Below are 24,768 nucleotides of genomic sequence, written 5' to 3'. Positions count from 1 at the left end.
GGCAGGCCTGGCGCGGCCTGGACGGCCCGGCTGCCCGGCCGAGCCCCGCGGCCGCCTTCCGGTTGGGCCTGGAGGAGCAGGAACCCCGGGAGCGGGGAGGAGGCATTTCCGTGTGTTCCCGGGACAGGACTCCACTCTTGAGTGCCTGGGCCTCATTTCCCCAACCCGGACCTAATGGCGCCGAACCTCTGGGTCCAGGGGCCCCGGGAGCCGGGAAAGAAGCGGAGTCTGAGGGTCGGGGCTTACTTGGCCGCGGCATTGAGGGCCGCAGGCAGCCAGTCTCGGGGCTGGTGTCCCCCAGGGAAGGGAGCTGCGCCCGTGCTGCTGGGGGGCTACGACACGGCGGAAGATGGATGCACCACCTATTACTCGTCATACACTAACCAGGAAACATCCACCACTTACTGGTGCTCACCGGCATTTATTTCCCCCTCCTGCCCAAACCGGAATCTAACCCTGGCGTGGGGACAACCTTGATAAACTTGAGGTGAAGAGCACTTTACACGTGTACAGGCCCTCAGCCACCCGCATCCGCCTTGGAGGCCTTGTAACTTTCTCCTCACCTCTTGTGGCCCCGAGATGAGGCTCGCGTCCCAGTGGTCTAGGGCAGCTTCCGATTGTGCGGAGTCTTAAGTTGCCCAGCCCTCTTGTCTTGCTGGGAACAGTCCGTTTTTGCATTTAGCCTAAAATTGACCGACTGTTTGTTTAATTGGCATTTTCCACATCAAAGCTTGGATATTAACGACTTCTCTTGTGACTTTCACTTAGGAATGTAATTCAGTGACTTTCTGAATGGTAGATGTGAGCAGAGCAGTAAAGTCATGTAAATTAGAGGGTGAGTGTGAGTAGTTTGTGTTTTTAGACCTTAACTCATGATACGACTTTGCATCAGAGGTTGTGTAGTACTAAATCTGAAAGTCTTCTGTCATTTCTGACAAGTGAGGAAATGAAACGGCCAGAAAAGTCTGTAGGTTAGCTGTGCTCTTCATTTAGTAAACACGAGTTCTAAGCTTTCAGGTGCAGCGACTTGAGTCACAGCAACTTCTTATCTGTATATTTTTTAAGTCCTGGGCTCGGTGACATTTTTGTACTGTATTTGTGACTTTTCACCTTAAGATAGTTTTATTCCCAGGTTAAATAGTTTAAAAACTTGTCTCAAAGAGTAAGAAGTGTTCATTTCCAATGGGCATTCTTTTGGCCAATGAGTACTAATATTTTTCCAGTTTTTTGGGGCACTTTGGAAAAGTTACCATGTAAAACTCGGAATTGTCTCTTTAGTTCCACCGTACAGGCATATAAGCTTAAGAGTAGTATTTTACTTTTTTAAAGTGAAAGTCGCTCAGTCTTGTCGGACTCTCTGCGACCTCGTGGAAATTATACGGTCCATGGAATTCTCCAGAACAGAATACTGGAGTGGGTAGCCTTTCCCTTCTCCAGGGGATCTTCCCAACACAGGAATCGAACCCAAGTCTCCCGCATTGCAGGCGGAGTCTTTACCAGCTGAGCCATAAAGGAAGCCCAAGAACACTGGAGTGGGTAGCCTATCCTCCATTGGATCTTCCCGCCCCAGGAATGGAACTGGGGTCTCCTGCTTTGCAGGCACATTCTTTACCAACTGAGCTATCAGGGAAACCCCTTTTTATATTGTGTTTTATATAAACCGCTGTAATAGGGAAAAGAACATATTAAAATGTTACAAATTGGATGTGAATAAAAATATTAGATTAATTTACAGGTTTAAAATGTAAATGGCAATTTAACTGAAATTTTATGGTAGGAACGTTTAATATTTTAAAGCTAGAAATTGAATATAAAATACTTGATAAAAGGTTTTTGAGAGAATATGTCATGTATGAGAAAATTGTTGGACAAAAAAATTTGACTTTTATTTCAGTCATGTTTACATTGAACTGCTCTCACTTGTTAATACCTATTTTAAAAATTTAGGTATTTAAAAATTATAGGAAAAATAGCATGAAGATATATGTAAAAAATTTAAGTGTCATTATATATTTTTTGGCTATTAGCCAAGATATTTTATTTCTTAAAAGTTTCTTGAAAATATTTTTGAAAACTAGGCATTCACCTCAAACCAATAATAATACTGAAAAGGCTATGGTCAAGTGATTTTTTTTTTTTCCACCAAGAAGGCAGAAGTAGCTAATGAAGACAGAATGATACTGAAGGGAGAGAAAAACTGTCAAGGGAAGGTTACTGAGTAAGTGTTTAATAAATACTTGTGAAATTGGATTGTTAACCAAAGAACCATCTAGAAGTTAAAGTTTGCCCTTCAGATTAACTTTCTGTGAAGACAGTTTCCAGATAGAAATAATAGCTAAGCTTTAAAAAAAAAAAAAAAAAGAAAGAAAAAGAATACCTAAGCTTTTGTAGCAATATGTGGTAGGTAGTGTCCTAAGTACTTAATATGTGTTAACTTGTATTTTAAACACATATTGATAATTTTGTGAAATGAATGGGATTATGTTCTCTGCATAGATGAGAAAATGGAATGGTGAAGAAGTTACTTGCTTGAGGTTGCACAACTAGTAACAGGTAGAGGTAGCATTTGAATTTAGGCAAACTGAATTAATAGTCTGCTGCACTCTCACAGGATATGCTCTACAGCCTTTTATCCTTAAAAGACAGGACAGTAAAACACTTGGTATCAAATTGAGTAATTTTCTGTGTTGATAATACTTTTAAGTGCTTAAAAGAAATGTTTGGGTAAGCCTGGTTTCATAGGGAATTGTTACTGAGGTTGTTTCAGTGAGGTTGGGTTAGTGTTAAAGAAGGATAGAAACGGGCATGTGACCCATGCAGCCACTTGGTTTGTGCAAGACATAAAGACCGCTTAGCGGAATGCTGTGCTGTCACCATTTGAAGTTCTTAATACTTGTTTAGAAAGGAGTCTTGCATGTTTATTTTGTGTTGGGCCCCACAAATTATGTAACTGATCCCAAGAAGGAGCAACTACCTACTTAATGCAGTTCCTCAAAGCCCTTGATTTCTCTTACTTTACCTACTGGATTAGGATTCAGCTGACCATTTGAGTCATATGGTATTTTTTTATGTGCTTATTTGTCCAATGCTCTTAATATTCTCAGAAGAATAATGGGAAGGAAACATACTGCTGGCTTCTAGAATATATACACACGCAGAATATATAAAATGAGTTCCTTTCAGTTTTTAAAGTACAGAACATACTCTTAAGTAAAAATTAAAGAACACTTTCATGAAAGACAGGTTATTAATAAATGATTGAGGAGTCATAAAAAGAACACTTAAGAGTGAAAGGTGTATAGGGTATGGCTCATGCTTGTTTGGATTTCTGAAAGTTGGAGCACTTGGAAACAACTAGAGTTAGATTATCATGTCTCCTAAGATTCCAGAGGACTCGTTAGAAAGATTGCAAATTGAGAATAGAATTTTAGAACTGGCAAGACTCAAGACTCATTTTCCTAATGACCTGAAGAGGCCCAGTGGCTGGCCCAGGGCCACAGGAAGAGTCTGAGCTACATGATTTCTAGTCCTTGTTTTTTTTCCACCTGTCTTGTACATATAATTTCCATAGTAATACTATGTAAAAATATCAGCATCAAAAAATCAACAATCAGTGGCACAGGAATCTTAAAAGCATTTTATCATTTACACTGAAGCCTTGACTTATTTTGGGCTCTGTTTCCTCAAGGTCACAAAATCAAAAAATTTTTTCTGGGTCTGTCATATACCAGGCTCTGTGCTTGGCACAACAAGTGGTATTTAATCAGTGCTTGTTGAGTGACTTGAGTAATTGGGGAGCCGCCAGGGGTAAGAATATGCAAGGTTGGAAGTTTGATAACCCTGTTGCTTAACACAGACCATTGTTATTTAAGATGCATGGTCTTGGGGGTGCCTGTTGTGTTTTAGGGGCCCTACTAGGTTACAGTTCCATTTCTTTGTGGCCCATTGTACCTCCTATGGGTAATGTTGGAAGGACCCACTCTGTGCTTAGGATAGCCTTTGCTCAACACCTGCCATAAGCACTATTACACCACTGGGTTAAAAAAAAAGATGTTTTGTTTGGTTAGACAAATGAAAGCCTTTAGTCTTTATCTCTTTTGGGAGTATGGAACTCTTAAAACATGTGAAGATTTATAAAGAGGATAAACTATTTACTACAAGTGAATTTGTGAGTGTTTTAATATAGATCTAGTTTTAGGAAGTGCCAGAATTCATTGTCCTATTTTCAGCTGTACTCTATGGTAGACTAAAAGTTTATTTAGGAATAGAGTTATTTTGAGAGAGGGCAGTTATCTCAAGAGATTATCCAAAAATACACTAATAATTTGTTTGTATTCACATTCTGATGTATGTGTTTTAAATAAAAGTCATTGAAACTGTGATTTTTGAAACATTTCAGAACTGGATTTTGCTTTCTCAGATATGTGTTTTAAAGTAAGCATATATCTTTTCCCTCATCTCATAAAAGTAATGGCATTTGGGAACTTAGTCTGAGTCTTCAGTTCTTCGCCTGTCTACAGAAATTCTGATTTATTTGGATTTTACATGAGATCGTCAGTAACCTTATCTCCTGAAGTGTTCCTCCTGAGAAAAGGTAATTCACCATGTCTATCAAGGAGGGAAACTTCTGTACCTGCACTTTCCCAGCACATATGCTGTGCTGTGCTAAGTCACTTCAGTCATGTGCGACCCCATAGATGGCATCTCACCAGGCTCCTCCCTCCCTGGGATTCTCCAGGCAAGAACACTGGAGTGGGTTGCCATTTCCTTTTCCAGTTCATGAAAGTGAAAGTGAAGTTGCTCAGTCGTGTCGGACTCTTCATGACCCCATGGACTGCAGCCTACCGGGTTCCTCTGTCCATGGGATTTTCCAGGCAAGAGTACTGGAGTGGGTCTGTATTTAAATGAGAGACCCAACATTGGTGACTTCTTGAGAACAAAGGTCATTACTTTTGAGATTAGAGCACCAGGAGCTTCTTAGGAAGGTTTTTTTTCCTGTTGGGCAGTTTAAAGGCTCAAATGGAAAAGATGTTCAGTGTTTAGCACTTCCTTAGGTGCTTTGTACAACTGTACTTTTCCCAAATTCCTTTATTTAGTTTTTGCTCTTCAGTTAATGAAGCTGATTAGGGATTAGCAAAAGTGTAGTCCTAAATTTATAAATGCGATGCAAATTAGAATGATCTTGGACAAATTATGTAACATCTCTTTTTAGTTTTTTCGTATCTGTAAAATGGGGAAAATCATAGGAGCTGTCTTATAAAGCTTTGAGAGATTAAATGTTTATATATATAAAGACCTTAGAACTGTGCCCAGCACATGGTATGTCCTTAAGAAGCCTCATGGAAGGAACCACCCCCATGCCCAGGGATCCTCTGATCCACTGCTATGCTTTACTTTTTCTCTCCCCTACTTCTGATTACACCCTGCAGGTAAGTTATTAAATTCCATCTTGCTCTTTGGCAATTCAGTTTTTCCGAGGAAAGTATTTATAAAGAGCTTGCTAAGACATGGGATGTTTTGAAAGCAAATTAGACTAGCCTTTTGGCCGCACCACTGGTGTCTTAGATGGTAAAGAATCTGCCTGCAATGCCGGAGACCCGGGTTTGATCCGTGGGTCGTGAAGATCCCCTGCAGGAGGGAATGGCAACTCCAGTATTCTTGCCTGGAGAATTTAATGGACAGAGGGGCCTGGCGGGCTACAGTCCATGGCGTTGCAAAGAGTTGGACATGACTGAGCGACTCACACTTGTGACTGCCACAGGTGGAGGGGAGAGCCTTACCAGTCCTGTCTATCCACCGAGTTGGGGAGACCAGGGACTTTTCCAGCAGCTTAGCAGAAGGAAAGGTTTTTCTCCTTAAAACGTTTCTTCCTTTTGGTATTTTCTTATTTCAAGATCTTTTAAGACACAGTTTTCTCTCTTGAAAAAGAACTCTCCCCTTGACCTTGTCTTGGAAATACTTATTCTCAGGGATAATCAAAAACTATAATGAAAAGTAAACATTTTAAGTTCTTGAAATGTGTGATCTGTATAAGGAGCAATGTAAAAGAAACATTTTTAACCTTAATATTCACCCTAATCTGTGTGTGTGTATGCGTGTTTATGTCTATATAACACATATATATATATATATATGTATTTTCCCCCCAATCACTGCTTCAGTCCTCTTCCCAGAAGGAATCCTAGGCTACAGAATTGTACACATTTTGTTATAGTACAATTTGCATCATGTCATCAGAACTCTACTACCCCATTAAAGGTTTCATGAATGTTTAAAATGAGTGACTTCAGAATGTGTAGTTAACACACACTATGACACTATGACCTTTAAATTATTTTAGTCTTATGTTTCAATCTGTATGAAATAAATGAATGCTCTATTTTAACAAGTGTTAGTGTTCAAGTTTTTGTCTATTTTTAGAGGAATATGAGTATTAGGATTTATAGAGAAGGTGTTCTGTTTATTTTTACAAGTTGTTAACGTTTATAAAATTTCTGCAGACTCTCAGCAGAATTAATGACAAGAATCGTTCCTCTCTTTCAGGGTTATAATCCTGAATGGGTACATGTGATTACCTCTCCTTACTTCTTTCAAAGGATACCATTGCATTCAGTGCACATACTTAAAACTTCTAAGTTGCTAACGACCTTTCATTTCAGCCTTTCTTCAGTGTTTTTTCATCATATTTATTAAATATTTTTTGTGTACATGGTACTGTGCCAAAAGGTTTCTACTCTGTGAACAGGTCTCAATTCTATTATAATACCAGCTCTGTTCAGTGGATACTGATTGGTTTAGAGAACTCTTCTGAGACTTGTTATGCTGTATCTATATCTGTGCAGAAAGGAATACCTTGATTGACTAGTGCAGTGAGACCTTGAACGTTGGACAGAAGGGTGATGTCATATGGATATTTTTCAAGCCCCTAAAGTAACAAGAATAGTTATGAATGGGGATCTATGGGTACATTAAGACTTTGGATTGGTTTCTTCATACATAAAGATTATGTACAGTTTTTCTGGATTCACTTGAAACAGCTTGTGATTTTCCATATTATTATTCATCCCAATCCTTCTGTGCCAAAGCAAAAATAATCATTCTTTTACTGTTGTTACAATACTCTTTTCACCTTAATTGTAACACTGTTTCTTCACTGTAAATCATTTACTTTTTTGGCTCCACTTTGGACTGTGATTTTGCTTTATACACTTAGGACAAGATTTACCTTTATAGCCTTAACACCTAGTACTGTGCTTAGTACATGTGTTATGTATTCAAAAAGTCAGGTAGTTTTTTATTTCCTTGATGAGGTACCCGAATGATGTCTTAGGACAGTGAGACATTATGTTTGAAGGTGATTAGATCGAAGTCCTAGTTTGATGGTGGTACGAATCAAAAGAGGCAGATGCTTTATGTAAGAATAGACAAGTCAATGGTTTTTGGAATGCAGAGGGACTTGGGGGTTGAGTCTCCATGTCTGAGAGGATAATACCATTAGAAAAAGTTTTGAGGGGTTGCATTTGGGTGGGATGAGTTTATTTGGGAGATCTTGGATTTTGATGGAAAATGTTTATTCATTTTAGATGGAGGAAAAGTGAAGTGAAAGTCGCTCAGTTGTGTCCAACTTTGCAACCCCATGGACTGTATAGTCCATGGGATTCTCCAGGCCAAAATACTGGAGTGGGTAGCCTTTCCCTGCTCCAGGGAATCTTCCCAACCCAGGGATCGAACCCAGGTCTTCTGCATTGTGGGTGATTCTTTATCAGCTGAGCCACAAGGGAAGCCCGAGAATATTGGAGAGGGTAGCCTATCCCTTCTCCAGGGGATCTTCCTGACCCGGGAATCGAACCAGGGTCTCCTGCATTGCAGACGGATTCTTTACCAACTGAGCTATGAAGGAAGCCATTAGATGGAGGACTGGGAGTAATGTTTGGTATTTGGGCTGGTTGGTCAGGTTTCTCTTTTACATGCTCCATAGCACCCTGCCTGATTATAATTGCTCATTTAGTGTCCATCTTTTTGTTTAGGCTCTAAGCTCTAGTAGGGCAGGAAATGTGTCTTGTTCAAAGCTGTCTCAGTTATGAACACAATTATTGGCACATAGTAGGTACTCAGTAAATAATTGGTGATGTAAGTTCTTCACTGTTCGTTGACAAGCTGCATCTTATGTTGTCTTTCATTTATATTGCTAATTAGGATTATTAGTTTTAAAATCACTTGGTAACTACTCTTCATAGAATCATTGGAATTTTAAACTTGGGGAGATCTTAGAAATCTTTATTAGTTTCCCCAGTCAGACCCTGGAAATGTGAAGTCACTTACCCAAAGTCATTGGACCACAGCCCAAGTTTAGCTACATAAAGTATTCACTGATGGGTAAAGCCATAATTGTTAATTCAAAAAAATTTGCATGCGGTAGCTGTGTTTCAGGCTGATAAAGGGAAAGACAGAATGATGGCTTGGATGAGGTGTGGAGGTTTCACAGTATGGCTTTCTCTTCCTCTTCTTTGGTCATTTCCTCCCTTTGACCAATGATTGTGGGGGGGAAAAAAGGTGAAATTTTATTTGTGCTTGCTGACAACATTAGATTTTTGGAGTTCCCAGTGATTAACATAGGTTCCGGATAAACTGCTGATTTTGTTTCCTCCTCCTTTGTCCACATTAGCATGGTGAATCATGTTGGTTCTAGGTTTATCGTTATTTGATAGTGTAAATTTTAAGTCTAAACATATTCTTACAGGTTATTGGGGTTTATTTAAACAGTATCTTCTATAAAACAAAGTCTGGAAAACATGAATCTGCCTGAGACCATAATCAGAATATATCATTTTAAAATTCACCAAATTTCATTTTTAATGTGTAGAAACTGATCATCATTTTGAAACAAGCTTCCAGCATTTTATTTTAAACCTTCCAAAACTGAGATAGTACATTTTTGTTTAGAATAAATAGCAAAATATTCCCTTAATTTGAATTAGATTTTTTTTTTTAAACATATTCTTAACTTGCTTTTTTGGTTTGTTTGTTTCAGTATCAGGATAAAGAGGAAGTTGTCTTATGGATGAATACTGTTGGGCCCTACCATAATCGCCAAGAGACATATAAGTACTTTTCACTTCCATTCTGTGTGGGGTCAAAAAAAAGTATTAGTCATTACCACGAAACTCTGGGAGAAGCACTTCAAGGAGTTGAATTGGAATTTAGTGGTCTGGATATTAAATTCAAAGGTACGTAAACCTTAATAGTCCTCATGATAAAACAGGGTTTCTCAACTTCGGCACTGTTGACGTTGGGTCCAGATGATTCTTTGTGGGGGTGTGGGGGTGGGTTGTCTTGAGCATGGTGGGACGCTGAGCAGAGTTCCTGGCCTCTACCCACCAGATGCCAGTAGCACTTCCCAGTTGTGACAATCAAAAACATTTTTAAACTTTGGTAATCACCCTTGTTTGAGATCCACTGCTCCAGACTCTAACCCTAAAAGTCTCATCTAACCCTAAAAGATGTTTTTATCTTTAAGTTATGTGTGTTATATTTAGAAAAGTATACTAGTAACTAACAAAGATTTGTTTTGAATATTTATAAAATATTCATGGATCTTATTAATAAAATTACACTTCCTTAGCATATTTATTTCTGAAAGGTGTTTTCTAGTAAATTCTTTAGTGATTGGACATAATGTGTTTGGGGAAAGCTTTCATAGATTGCTAATGGAGTCATTTCCAGAGGTACAGAGATGTAATGGGCTGTATGGATACTTAAAAATTATGTGTAAAGTCTCAAATTCAAATTTGTACGATTGGCTCAGTGTATTTATCAGTGTTGTATTGCTTTATCCTCTCAATACCTGTTTAGTGTGGTTTAATATTTTAAGTCAAGGACTTGTTAAAATTAGGGGGGGAAATCCCCTGTAGCTATTTTTTATTTGTTTTATTAGTGCCCAAGAGTGTGTTTATACTTTTTATTTTTCTCTGTGAAGTTTGTCTCAGCAGGTATTTCCTGCATGGACATTTTTACCTGGTGGGCAGATACCTGAGTAATTGAATTTTTGCAGGATCTTTGATTAGGTATCTTGATGTCTGAATAGAGCATGAATCTTGTAATCAGAAGCTTTGAATTTTAATCTTGTTTCTTTTACTCTATTGATTTTAGTAAAGTTGTTTACTCCAGTTTTAACTTTATTGTCTACATGTATGAAATGATTAGTAATGGCCCTCTGATATTTTTAGTCTTTTGGGAAGAGAGTGTGAAAAGAGGTATTTTAAAGATAATATTTTGAATGTAATGTTTAATTTTGATTTGTTAAATTCTGTTGTTTTTAGGATGTTTTTCCTTATTGTTGAAAATAGGTATAAGCATTTACATTTTTTTTCTATACTTTCCTTGGGATTTAATTATAAAATTAAGTTATAAATTTAAACCACAATGGCATGGCCTGTAACTTTATGAATTATTATAAACATGCCCTGAGGCTTGTTTTAATTTAATGAGGTAATTTATTTAATCAGAAATAAGGAGGAAACTTAGAATATGTGGTCTTCAAGAGCCTCAGTACTACATTTATTCACATATTCTCTCCCCTCCCATATTTGATGGACTTCCCTGGTGGCTTGATACTCATGTCTAATTTATTAAAAAGGATCCAGAGAAAGAATAGGCAAAAACCCTGAGTCCTTCGTTGCTACTATGAACAGATTTCATCCCTTTTTGAAATCTTCACTTGTACTTACTAAAGAAGAGTTACTCTTTCAGCTGTCTTAACCATTCTTATTTTATTAGTTTCTTGAGGCTGAAATGGAAAGATTACTTAGATAGAGGGGGACGGTTTTCATGGGCTGTAGAAGTGGAATTTATTTTCCTTTCAGACTAAACACTTTTAGATGAAAAGAATCAGAACTGGCTGATGTCACTCCCTAAGAGCCGACAGTTCCTTGGAGTTCTGTCAACCCTGCACTACAGCATGGGTATGCTGCTAAAGGAGCTGCCACGTTACGTGGTCCAGATGCAATAGAAAATGCTAATTAGACTTCTCTTTCAGTTGTAGATCCTTGGTCTCCCTGTTCAGAGATAAAGTTGATCACACTTTGAAAAGTGTTTTGTGGGGTTTCTTGGTTGTTCTTGTATCGTAGAATTTTAAAGGTGGAATGGACCTTACAGATGGTGACATCTGATTTCCTCTTAGGGAGGCCCAGAGATGAAACGATTTACCTAAGGCATACTGCAGCATGCTAATACTTATCGAAACTTGAGCCCTCTGTCCCTGTGTGAATTGTAGAAGTATTTATATTGTTAATCTTTCATCCCTTAAGTATTTGATTTTTAAAGGTTCTTCTGAAGGTGTACTCAAGTAAGACAATACAATTTTGGAAATACTGTGACACTAGGAAAAACTAGCTATATACAAATACAGATACACACTTAGGCGTGCATTCACACAAATGTAAGTTGTTTTTTTTTTACCTAGTAGATTCTGTCAGGCTAAATGGATCGGTGGTGTTTCGTAAAATGAAGGTCACTAAATAGATGCTTTTAGGAAACTGATGGTGGCGCAGTGGTAAAGACCCGCCTGCTAGTGTAGGCAGACAGGAGAGACTCTGGCTTGGTCCCTGCATCAGGAAGATGCCCTGGAGTAGGAAATGGCAACTCTCTCCGTCTTCTTGCCTGGAGAATCCCATGGACAGAGGAGTCTGGAGGGCTACAGTCTGTGGGGTTGCCAAGAGTCAGACATGACTAAGCATTCTTAGAGGAGAAGATGGTAGTTTTGAGTCTAATGTAGGATACCCCTCTTTCAAGATTTTATGTACAACTTAGTTTTTTCCTTCCTTAATAGTTTTTATACTACCACTTAACAAAATGCTACATTGAGAACATTTAGAGAAAGTTAGAAAGAAAAGGGCATACTCAAATTGGGTATCTTTGAGACTTGAAATCATTACCCTTTAATTTTCAAGGGTACCTCTCTCTTGGAGTCTTGCTTTTATGGAGTGGAAAGAACATGTGCTTTAGAGTCAGAGACTTGATGCATCTCAGCGCTGCCTCTGCCTGTCTGTATGGTTCTGGACAAATTATTCAGCCTCTTTAATCTTACTTCCTCATCTTTGAAATGAGGGAAATATTCATTTGATAGAATCATCAGATTTAAATGAGATGATGCATATACATCATTTATCAAAGTTCCTGAAAGTTTACATTCAGGAAAAGGTCATTGTTATGAATACTAATAGCACATAGTATGTGTCTGTACTTCAAACTTGATTTTGTATTAGCAATTACAAAATGCTAATTGACTAAATTATAAAATTCAATTATAAAACAATAATTGAGTTTATTGACTATAGTATAGGATTTGACTTATCCTCAAGCTGCTGGGTGGTTTAGTTAATTCCACAGGGGCAAGGATAATTGAATTCTTGTTCACTGTTGCATCCTTAGCTATTAAGTTATAGTGAGCTCTAATTGTCTGGCACCTGGTTTGTGCCTACTTGTTCTTTATGATAACTGGTTCATTAGTTATTTTTCTTTGTTTAAGTTTAAAGTTTTTATTTTGTATTGGGGTATAACGAATTAACAATGTTGGGGTAGTTTCAGGTGAACAGCAAAGGGACTCAGCCATACAGACACATGTATCTCTTCTCTCCCAAACACCCCTCCCATCCAGGCTGGCACGTAACACTGAGCAAGACTTCCATGTGCCATACAGTGGGTCTTTATTAGTCATCCATTTTAAATAGAGCAGTGTGTACATGACCTTCCCGAAGTCCTTAGCTGTCTCTTCCCCCGGGCAACTATAAGTTTGTTTCCTAAGTCTGTGAGTCTCTTTCTGTTTAGTAGGTGAAGTTCATTTGTGTCGTTTCTTTTTAGATCCCACGTGAGGGATGTCACTTGATATTCCTTTGTCTGGCTTACTTCACTCAGGAAGATGTAAGATGGATTCTCTAGGTCCATCCATGCTGCTGCAAATGGCATTATTTCATTCTTTTTAAAGGCTGAGTGATATTCCATTGTAGATATGTCCTACATCTTCTTTTTCTATTCCCTGCTCAGTGGACATTTAGGTTGCTTCCATGTCTTGGCTATTGTAAACAGTGCTGCGATGAACATTAGGGTGCATGTATCCTTTTGGATCATGCTTTTCTACGGTTATATGCCCAGGAGTGGGATTGCAGGGTCATGTGGTAGCTCTATTTTTAGTTTTTTAAGGAACCTTCATACTACTCTCCATAGTGGCTCTACTAACTTACATCCCCACCAACAGTGCAGGAGAATTCCCTTCTCTCCACATCCTATCCAGCATTTGTTGTTTGTGGATTTTTTTGGTGATAGCCTTTCTGACTGGTGTGAGCTGGTATCTCATTGTAGTTTTGATTTGCATTTCTCTAATAACTAGCAGTGCAGAACTAGAATAGTAATTCTTAAGCAGGGGAGGTGACCAACCACTCCATTCCCTCTCTTACAAGAATTTGTGTGGTATAATGAACAATTAATATAAATATTAATTGTTGAAAAGTTGATGGCTTCTCGAGGGTTCCTCGGAGAAGGCAATGGCACCCCACTCCAGTACTCTTGCCTGGAAAATCCCATGGACGGAGGAGCCTGGTAGGCTGCAGTCCATGGGGTCACTAATAGTTGGACACGACTGAGCAACTTCACTTTCACTTTTCACTTTCATGCATTGGAGAAGGAAATGGCAACCCACTCCAGTGTTCTTGCCTAGAGAATCTCAGGGACAGGGGAGCCTGGTGGGCTGCCATCTATGGGGTCACACAGAGTCGGACATGACTGAAGTGACTTAGCATAGCATAGCATAGAGGGTTCCTTCCTCCTGTTTATTTTATTGATCTTCCCTTGAATTTTCTCTTCCTTGAATATTCCAAGTTAACAGAGGGGTTAACTTATTTTACTGGTATTTCTTCTACTTCTGTAGAGTGAAATGGTGAGTACTGCAGATATGGAGATATACCAGGGACTGTTTAAGACTCTTTTGTATTTCTAATTCAGTGATTCTCAATCTTGTCTATTTTCATCCTTGAAATAAACTTATAGAGGTGTATTATACCTATTTTTCAGACTAGGAAGTTGGGGCCCAGAGATGAAGTAAACTTGTCTAAGGATTCACAGGTGAAAAGTGGGAAAGTGAGAATGTGAACTAAGCAGCCCAGCGTTAGAGTTTGAGCTTTAACCAATTTGAGTTTTAACGACTCTGCAGTATTTCCCTTCAGATATCTGACCGGGGTGGTAAAGCCTGATTGCCAAAGGGTGGGGAAAGGGCTTGGGAAGCTGCAAGTCCTTTCTTTCAGCCTGAATGAAGATTTTTGTTTTTGGTAACCCCACCCCGTCTCCAGTCCCTGGATTCCTGCTCATAATGTTCCTGCTCTTCTGAGGCTGGAGCCTCTCTGCTGAAGTTCTCTAGGGCAAGTGCCTTTGGTCAGCAGCAGGGGCAAGTTGAGGGTATTCATCTGGTTGTGTGGTGGGTGGGGGAGGGGACCTGGGCTTCAAAGTCCTCCATACACGTAGTCTCATACAGTGTGTTCAGCCCTGTGTCTGTCTGTCCTCCACCTTTCCACGTGTGTGGTGCCTCCAGGTCCTGAGAGAGCCTCCTGTGTCCTGTGACGACAGTCCTAGCGTCCCTTCTGTTACAGCTTCCTCTGGCTTATTAGTCGTTGCCATCTTCCATTTGTTTTCCATTTCCTCAACATTTATTGAAATCTTTTCTCACTGTCTTCCTTTCTGTCCTTGTGCGCCTACGTTTTTTTTCTTCCTCTATTGACATTTTAATGGAGTTTCGGAAGGTAAAAGACACTTGTGGTCAGGCTGCCTTGTTTAGTTGGAAGTCTGGGAACTCGATGCAGTGTTCTGTCCTGTTGGTTTCAACTGAAGTGTTGTAGCTCAACCAGGCAGTTTGAATCTTACATTGAATCTGGACTAGATATTTTGAATTCATGGTGTTAGCAATTTTTTAAACTTTACACTGAAAATTTAACTGAAAATTTGATAAGCACAGTCTTTCTATAAGTTCTTATTCAAACCATTGCTAACATTGTTTTCTTCAGATTGACATCTGTCTCTCTTGTTTTCAAAACAATGTGTGTGTATATATATATATTTCTTTTTATTTTAACAGTGAGATAGGATCAATGTACAAAATTTAGAAACTACAGAGAAGTGTAAAGAGTATAAAAATCACCTGGATATAAATACTAGTAATAGTTTCCTCTTTTTTTTCTGAGCATCTTTACAATCATTTGCATTATTTAAGATTTTGAATATTGGGTTCATGTTATTAGTATGATTTTAAAAATGTATTTAATGAGCACTTACATAATGTTTATTATGTGCCAGATACTGTTCTGAGCACTTGCTCATTTAATGTTATGTATTAATTAGTTTTTAATCTTTTTTTCTTAACATCTTATGAGCTTGTCCTCAGATTGTTAATTACTGTTTAAATGTGTTTGTTTAGTTTTCTGTGAGTGGATATTATAATTTCCCCCATTTCCCAGTGGCAGTTTACTCATTATTTTCTTTCCTTCCTTCCCCCCTCCCCTTTTTTTTTCTGTTAGAAATAATGATGCATTTGTCTATACTAGCACATAGGTACTTTATTTCATCTTTGACTCTTTCATTAGGTTAAATTCTTAGAAGTTGAATTACTGAATCCAAAGGTATACATGGCAGTTGTTTTTACATGTTGCCAGATAGCCACCTGGAAAAAAATTATACAGTTTATCCTGCCAGTCAGTTGGGTCAGTTAATATTGTTTATGTTTATGGTTATTAATTAACAGTGAAAATGCCAGTTTTTCAGTCCTTTTTTAAAAGGTTCATTCAGCAGTTTTTGAGTGCTTACTGTATTCCAGAGCCCTGCGGTAGGCTCTGGGTATACAAAGTTGAGTAACAAGCTCTGGCTTCAGGGGTCTGTAGACCCTCTGGAATTGTACTCTTAATTTTGAGTGAATATGCATTTTCAGGGGATAAGGGAGATATCACTTTCATTGGATTTTCAGAGAGGTACTTAGAGTCACTATCTGTGACTATATGGGCACTTGTTGTCCTTAAAACAGCTCTGGGATGGAGATAGCATAGATGTTATCTCTTTTACACCTGAGAGACCTGAGGATCACAGAGGTTAAGTGAATTGCTTTTATTCACAAAGATAGTAAGTAATGATACCCAGACTAAAATCCAAGTTCTGCCCATTTCTCTATCATTTGTCTAAAGTGACTTCATGAGAAACTTTGCTGAGTGCTGCTGAATTTCAGATAGAATATTTTTGATTTTCCAATTCAGTAATGCTATCAAAAGAAAAAGTAAACAAAGGAAGGCGTGATATGTTCTTAGGGAACTCATGAATAATTATCACATTCTTTTTTCAGTGCTTTCACTGTCTATTCAGTTATTAGTCTGGAGTGTTGTTGAGAATTGATTTACTGAAAATTGATTGAGAATGACAGATTTACTGGCATGTAGTTTCCAGAATCTACCCTTGCTTTCTGTTTGGAAGATCAGTGTTACATTTGCTACTTTATATAACTTTGGTTTTCTTCTTTTTCCCCCATAAAAAAATTTGCACTGGTAAGATCCTGAATCCTCCTCAGGACTCACAGGCGTGTCTCTCATGTGAAAAGAGCGTGTTGTTGTTGTTTAGTCGCTAAGTTGTGTGCGGATCTTCTGCGACCCCATGGACTGTAGGCCACCAGGCTCTCTGTCCATGGAATTTCTCAGGCAGGAATACTGGAGCAGGTGAGAAAGGTATATCCTGTTGTAATTTTAAAGTTGTGATTTGTGGTGATGGATTTTTCAGGTTGTGTTCCAGTCATGTAGAGTGCTGAGTGGCGATTTGGTATATTCAGAGACATTACGTTCCTTGTCTTCGAAGTGGCTTCCTCCAGAGGGAAGTGCTTGTTTCAGTTGAGCGACCAAGCTCTTCAGTTATTGGTGATGTTTGTATTTGCTTACATGCCTGCAAGAGGAATTTCATTCAAATATGACGAACCTAGGTCCTTATTATAGCCTTCCATAATGATGTTGTCTCTTTTACCTCAGTATTTGTTTTCTAGACTTTATATCACTGAAAGATACTCTTCAAGACTTCTGTATCAATCCTTCTGAGATACTCAGCTGAAAAATTTCATTTGTTTATATTGGTACTTTTTCCTTACACCCACACACTTCCACACCCCCTCCCCCGCCCCCATTCACAGGCAGATGCATGTCTGTGTGCATACTTAGTAATTTCCTTTGTCAAATAAATGGAAAATCATGCTCTTAAAATTTGTTAAAATGTTTTGTTTATTTGTTCAGTGCTTGCTCGGTGCAGGATACTGAAACAGGCAGAGCTGGGGCTGAAAAAGATTATGATCAGTTGTAGACATTGCTCTCAAGACCTGGTGGTCTTTTTGAGAAGCTGAGTACTGGTGTGAGGTTCTAGGTGGTGCAGGCCTAGGTGCTGTAGGAGGTATGGAAAGAAAGCCGTGGGGCTTCAGCGAAGGGGCAGGCTGCGTGGTTTCAGCAGTGAAAGGGCTGGGGAATCAGAGATCACTCTGCGGGGGACAGAGTTGAGGAGTGGGAAAGATTTTAGGATAGACACGTGAGGTGGGGTTTACTGTACAAACCAAAGTCCAGAGGCCCCGGCAGCACAAGGTGTGTGGGAACTGCAGGTGGTTGACTTTGGCTAGAGTATAGGGAGAGAGGATGGTAGATGGTTGGAAAAGAGAGGGTTAAGCTAAAGTTCAGACTGTGAGGAATCTTTTCAAAGCTTTGTATGGGTAAATGTCATATTGTATACCTCATAACTTCATCAGAGAAACTACTACATTGTTAATGACAGTTATCAGTGAATGTCTGATTTAACACACGGAATTTGATGGCCTTGCAGAGGTAGCTGTGAGTTCTCCCACGGCCACTGGGGCCATTTGTTGCTGCTCAACCTGGACCTTCCTGTGGTTCTTGCTCTCCCCTCTGTAGCTCCAGTTGCCTGCTGCCCTTGGTGCATTAACACAATCTGTGGAAATCCCATTTGGAGCCCTCTTGCTGGTAGTTCTCTTAGCTCCTTTTGTAGTAATCTCTTTCTTAATTCTTCCTTCCTTCTCCTGTGTTCAGTCTCAGTTTTTGCCGTTATGAAAACCCTAAATTTCTTGCTGCCTTGAAAGGGCCTGGGCAGAAAGAAAACATGTATAGGAGCCACTGTTGTTGGATTGTCGTTCAGTCGCCCAGTCATGTCTGACTCTTTACGATCGCGTGAACTGGAGCACGCCAGGCCTCCCTATCCCCCACCATCTCCCAAAGTTTGCCCAAGTTCATGTCTGTTGCTTCAGTGATGCCATCCAGTCGTCTCATCCTCTGACACCCTCTTCCCCTTCTGCCCTCAATCTTTTCCGGCATCAGGGACTTTTCCAGTGAGTCAGTTGGTCGCATCAGGTGCCCAAAATACTGGAGTTTCAGCATCAGTCCTTCCAATGAGTATTCAGGGTTGATTTCCCTTAAGATTGACTGGTTTGATCTCCTTGCTGTCCAGGGGACTCTCAGGAGTCTTCTCCAGCACCACTGTTCAAAGGCATCAGTTCTTCGGTGCTCCACCTTCTTTATGGTCCAGCTCTCATAACCATACATGACCACTGGGAAGACCATAGCCTTGACTATACAGACCTTTGCTGGCAGAGTAATGTCTTAGCTTTTCAACACACTGTCTAGGTTTGTCATAGCTTTCCTGCCAAGAAGCAAATGTCCTCTGATTTCATGGCTGCTGTCACCATCCGCAGTGACTTTAGAGCCTAAGAAGAGGAAATCTGTCACTGCTTCCACCTTTTCCCCTTCTATTTGCCATGAAATAATGGGGCCGGATGCCATGATCTTAGTTTTTTCAGTATTTAGTTTTAAGCCAGCTTTTTCACTCTCCTTCTTCACCCTCATCAAGAGGCTCTTTAGTTCCTCTTTGCTTTCTGCCATTAGAGTGGTATCATCCACATATCTGAAGTTATTGAGGGTTGTTCTCTCACCCCTCTTGATTCCAGCCTGTAACTCATTCAGCCCGGCATTTCTATCTGAAGTTATTGAGGGTTGTTCTCTCACCCCTCTTGATTCCAGCCTGTAACTCATTCAGCCCGGCATTTCTCATGATGTGTTCAGCATATAGATTAAACAAACAGGGAGATAGCAGACAGCCCTGTCTACTCCTTTCTCAATCCTGAACCAGTTAGTTGTTCCATACTGGGGTCTAACTGTTGCTTCTTGACCCACATACAGGTTTCTCAGGAAACAGGTAGGAAGATCTAGTATTCCCATCTCTTTAAGAGCTTTCCACAGTTTATTATGATCCACACAGTCAAAGGCTTCGGCATAGTCAATGAAACAGAGGTAGACACTTTTCTGGAATTACCTTGGCAGTTTGATCTCTGGTTCCTCTTCCTTTTCTAAACCCAGCTTGGACATCTGGAAGTTCTTGGTTTGCATAATGCTTTAGCCTAGCATACAAGATTTTAAGCATGACCTTACTAGCATGAAGGGCTTCCCTGGTGGCTCAGACAGTAAAGAATCTGCCAGTGATGTGGAAGACGCGGGTTCAGTCCCTGGGTTGGGAAGATGCCCTGGAGAAGGGAATGGCAACCCACTCTGGTGTTCTTGGCTGGAGAATTCCATTGACAGAGGAGTCTGGTGGGCCAGAGTCCATGGGGTCCCAAAGAATTGGACACGACTGAGCAACTCCCTTTACTGGCCTGGAGATGAATGCAGTTGTCTGATGGTTAGCACATTCTTTAGTACTACCCTTCTTGGGAATTGGGATGAGGAATGACCTTTTCCAGTCCTATGGCCACTGCTGGGTCTTCCAGATTTGCTGACATATTGAATGTAACACCTTGATGGCATCATCCTTTAGGGTTTTGAATAGTTCTACTGGAATTTGTCACATCCACTAGTTTTATTAACTAATTATTATTCATATTTATTATTCTTATCTAAGGTTTATTCCTAAGGCCCACTTGACTTCGCTCTCCAGAATTTCTGGCTCTGGATGACTGACCACACAATTGTAGTAATCCGGTTCATTTGGATCCTTTTTGTACAGTTCTGTGCATTATTTCCATCTTTTCTTGATCTCTTCAGCGTCTACTAGGTCTCTACCGTTTCTGCCATTTACTGTACCCTTCTTTGGACAAAATGTTGCCTTGATGTCTCCAATTTTCTGAAGAGATCTCTAGTCTTTCCCCTTCTGTTGTTTTCTTCTAGTTTTATACACTGTTCATTGAAGAAGGCCTTCTTGTGTCTCCATGCAGTTCTTTGGAAATCTGCGTTTAGTTGGATATACCTTTCTCTTTCTTCCTTGCTTTTCATTTCTCTTCTGTTTTTTAGCTATTTGTAAGGCCTCCTCATATAACCACTTTGCCTTCTTGCTCTTCTTTTTCTTTGGAATGGTTTTGTTCACTGCTTCCTGTAATATTGTGGACCTTCTTCCATAGTTTTTCAGGCACACTATTTACAAGTTCTAATCCCTTAAATCTATTTGTTACCTCTATTGCATGTTCACAGGGAATTTAAGTCGTACTTGGCTGGCCTAGTGGTTTTCCCTGCTTTCTTTAGTTTAAGCTTGAATTTTGCTATGAGAAGCTGATGATCTGAGCCACAGTCAGCTCCAGGTCTTGTTTTTGCTGACTGTATACAGCTTCTTTATCTTTGGCTACAAAGAATGTAATCAGTTTGATTTTGGTATTGACCATTTGTTGATGTCCATATGTAAGGTTGTCTCTTGTGTTGATTTGCTATGACCAGTGCATTCTCTTGGCAGAATTGAGTTAGCCTTTGCACTGCTTCATTTTGTTCTCCAAGCCAAACTTGCCTGTTTTTGGATACAAAGCAATTTTCTTCTCCCACTTTGAGAATGAGAGTATTACCCTGTCCTTGTTTCATGGGACTTCAGTGTTTCTTGCTATCTTTGGTTTTATAGTTTTGGGGTATCCACTCTGGGCTGAGCAGTAATGAGGGGAAGCTGTTCTCTCTGTTGAGGGCTGGGGAGACATGGTGGTGATATCTGGAGTTACACCTCAGATTGTTACTTCTGGTCTAAATAACATAGATGGCTGTTATTATGGTTTGGCTGCACTTTATGTTTAAGTTGTTTTAATCAGCATTGAAAAATTTGAGAAATTTAGCATTGTTTCTTGGAGGAAGTTGTTTTTCATGTTCTAAGTAACCAGTATTATAGTACAGGAGAACTTAAAAACAAACATCTATGCTTTCTTTTTTGTTGTTGTTAAGGTTTATTTCTCTTTTTTTTCCCCTCATTGCCTAAGTAACATAAAAACTGTTCAATCCTTTGGTTGGTCATATAGAGTGTTTTTCAGATTTTGTTTTGTTTTGTGTAGAAACTGATGATCCTAAGCACATTTTTGAAAGGTTTATAAGTTAGAGAGCATCTGAGCAGTATTTTCAGATAGGAGTATTTTTAAAAGCAGTCAAGAATGGAGATGACTCATCTTGAGGGAACTTTCCAGTAATTTATATACAGTGACACCTGCTGGATAGAGGTTTGCCTTTTAATCTTCCGAATTATGAAAAGTCACTGGCATTTCTCATAGAATCTGTGGCCTCCAGTGACTTGCACTTCCAAGAACGTTCAGATGAACACTTATTTCAGAGATCGTATAGCTAGAAATTGTTGGCTTTACTTAGGATTATATTCTTGAGTTTTTTTAATAAAATGAAGCTTTCCTATGTGTTTTAAGCTTTTCATATCTGTTTTAAATCAGTTTATTCATTTGAAAGTTTTTCTGTAAATGTTATATATAATTTTCTTTCTATAAGAGACGCATTCTTCACTAAGAAGATATCTTTGAAAATAAAGATGATTAAAATTCTTCTGTTGTGAAAATCTTAAACATACACAGAAGAGGAAAGAATTGGATACTGAATTCCCATATATATATATATTACCCAGGTTCATCTGTTACGAGTAGAAATTTCAACTTCAATAAATGTTGTTTTTGTGTGTGCTAATTTTCCTGTAACTCTTCTGCAAGCGAGAGTACTGATTTGCAGTTTTTATTTTATGTAGATGATGTGATGCCAGGCACTTACTGTGAAATTGACTTAGATAAAGAAAAGAGAGATGCATTTGTGTATGCTATCAAAAATCATTACTGGTACCAGATGTACATAGATGACTTACCAATATGGGGTAAGTACTGTATGTTACATTTAAAGTTTGGGGGATATTTGCATAATAAGCAAGATTTCTGTAATGACTATTCAGGTGATTGTACACCAAATCAATAAATGTGTTTTCACTCTTTTCCACAGAATTATTTCAATACCAATTTTATATGGTCTCCTGTTGCTTGAAAGATTTTTGACATTGTGTCAAACTTTACATGAAAATTCCTGAAAATGTAACTTTTATAATTTTTCAGATTCAATAAATTAAAAGGTGCTTTGAACAGTCTGAAATATTCCTCTTGCCCCCATTTTTTTCAAATCTTACTTTGATTTATCAAATACAATCAAGGGGACTGAATAGATTTTAAAATTATATTCTGGTTTTATCTTATGCAGAACTGTGGTGGTATGATTTTTAGGTTCAAGAGTCTCCTGAATGACTTGTTTTGCTAGTTCTGTGTTATTTTCCAAAAGTCTATTATGTTTAAAAATTTTTTTAACTTTTTTATGTTTTATATTTTTATATTGTATGTCCTTGTTCATCGCTGTTGATAGAGAGGAGCAATAGAATAGTAATACCAGTTTATGCATAATCCAAACATTGTTTATGCTGGACTTGATTAAATTACTTAATATGCAAAAAGTACAGCCATCTATCACAGCCAGCATGTTTGAGCACATTTTTCTCTTAGTGGCGTTTGTTGTTGTTTGTTTTTTGATCTTTGTTGTTTGTTTTTGATTTGTTTTTATATATAATTAGTACATATAGTTAATATTCTAATTCTTAAAACTATTAGCAGACTGCTGTATTCATGAGAAGCAAATTGAAAGACTGAACATATCAACTCAAGAGTTTAATATGGTACTAAGATGGAATTAAGGATCTTCCCTGTAGCTCAGACGGTAAAGAATCTGCCTGCAATGCAGGAGACCCAGGTTTGATCCTTGGGTTGGGAAGATCCTCTGGAGAAGGGAATGGCAATCCACTCCAGTATTCTTGCCTGGAGAATCCCATGGAGAGAGGAGCCTGGTGGGCCACAGTCCATGGGTCGCAAAGAGTTGGACGTGACTGAGTGACTAACACTATGGCTAAGATGGAATTTATAAGAAAGTTACTCTCAAGATATAATTGCATGCAGCATCATTACTGTGTTGCATGTTAACTAGGTATAAATAGGAAGCATTTCATGTAAATGACTGTAATTAGTATAACAGACATTTCTCTGATCAACTCTGAGGGTAGCAGGAAGATCTGCTGAATATTCGCTAAAGATTTCTGAGCCTGTAGTTTAGGAGAATCCTTTAATCTGGGTTTCCTCTTTTTGGTGAGAGAGCAAGTCCCTCTCCTGCTCTTTTGCATTGCTTATGGGTTCCCTGCCTGGAACCTTAGGCTTTTCCACTCATTTCTTGGGCCGCCATAGCAACATGGCAGCTGTGTTTTCCTGTCTTAACATAAATCTTTTTTAGTTCTGGGTTTCTACCATATTTAGGTCAGATACTTTTGAATGTCCTAGAATATCTGAACCATGGAAAGCCTTGTCAGAAATAAATCTTTACCTGGCTTTTCTTGGGATAAAGGTTTTAGATCTTTTAAAAGTCCCTCAGAGAATTTCCTATTTAGTATAATTGTGTCTCCACCCTCAGAGTTTTCAGAGTAGATGAGTAAATAAACTTCCATGAAATTAATTATTCGGAGGATTTTATAATCCCTCTGCAACCTCAAAAAATGCATCTGTATTCCTTGAACTTGTACCAATTAGAACAACTTTGGTTAATAAGCAAATGATTCTTAATAAAAAAATGATCCCCCTCCCCCCAACATGCTTTCTTGAGTTGCATTGACCATAGAGGGAAGACCCAAGGAGTAACTTTTAGAAGCTAAGATTTTCTAATGAATTTATAGGCTTGGGTGTAGGGAACATTGGATAACTAACCGACAGTATGAGGGCACAAGAGACGGTCCTCAGCTACTACCTGCTTCCTTGTTTGGGTCTTCTCCTTCAGTATCCCAAATTGGGATCAAAATGATCATTTTAACTATTGCCTCAGTACCATTTATCTTCAACATTTCTGTCATTTTGTTGACAAAATCCTGGGGATAATTCTAAGACTTGAGGTGTAAAGAGGAGGCATTTTAAGTTAGGCTTCCCTGGTGGTTCAGATGGTAAAAAATCAGCCTGCAGTGTAGGAGATGCGGGTTTGATCCTTGGATCGGGAAGATCCCCTGGAAAGAAAATAGCAGGCTACTCCAGTATTCTTGCCTGGAGAATTCCATGCACAGAGGAGCCTCGTGGGCTCCAGCCCATGGAGTCACAAAGAGTTGGACATGACTGAGCGACTAATACTTATACACATATGTGCAACTATTAGGAATGGATTGATCATAGGTTATTAGAGAAAATACAAGACTGGAACTCTGGAAACCTTGGTTTCAATTTTAGTTTGGCCACTAAACTGAGAACCTTGCCAAATGGTAATATAGTGCTTCCTTGAAATTTTGAGATATCAGGGAATATAAAGTATATGGTCATAATTACTACAGTGGAAGGTGTACTTTGAGGATCAAAGTATGAACTTTGAAGATCAAAGTAATGATAGACTATGCTGAGCTTTTTTACCATGAAGT

At 38.9% G+C, this 24,768-nt stretch overlaps 1 protein-coding gene across 1 annotated transcript in view; it reads left to right on the top strand.

The window, feature by feature from the left end:
- The first annotated feature begins 9,007 nt into the window (after window positions 1-9,007).
- Window positions 9,008-24,768, top strand: part of TM9SF3 (transmembrane 9 superfamily member 3) — a 49,862-nt gene continuing 34,101 nt past the window's right edge. The window contains exons 1-2 of the mRNA XM_010833036.1: window positions 9,008-9,227; window positions 22,042-22,164. Of these exons, the coding sequence (XP_010831338.1) occupies window positions 9,062-9,227; window positions 22,042-22,164 (289 nt within the window). The 5' untranslated portion in view covers window positions 9,008-9,061. The remainder of the gene's footprint in view (window positions 9,228-22,041; window positions 22,165-24,768) is intronic.

This window comes from Bison bison, unplaced genomic scaffold (genome assembly GCF_000754665.1).
Source record: "Bison bison bison isolate TAMUID 2011002044 unplaced genomic scaffold, Bison_UMD1.0 scf7180017862979, whole genome shotgun sequence".
In the NCBI taxonomy this organism is placed as follows: domain Eukaryota; kingdom Metazoa; phylum Chordata; class Mammalia; order Artiodactyla; family Bovidae; genus Bison; species Bison bison.
Note: the sequence above shows the minus strand (reverse complement) of the source record. Positions and strands in the feature narration are given on the sequence as shown.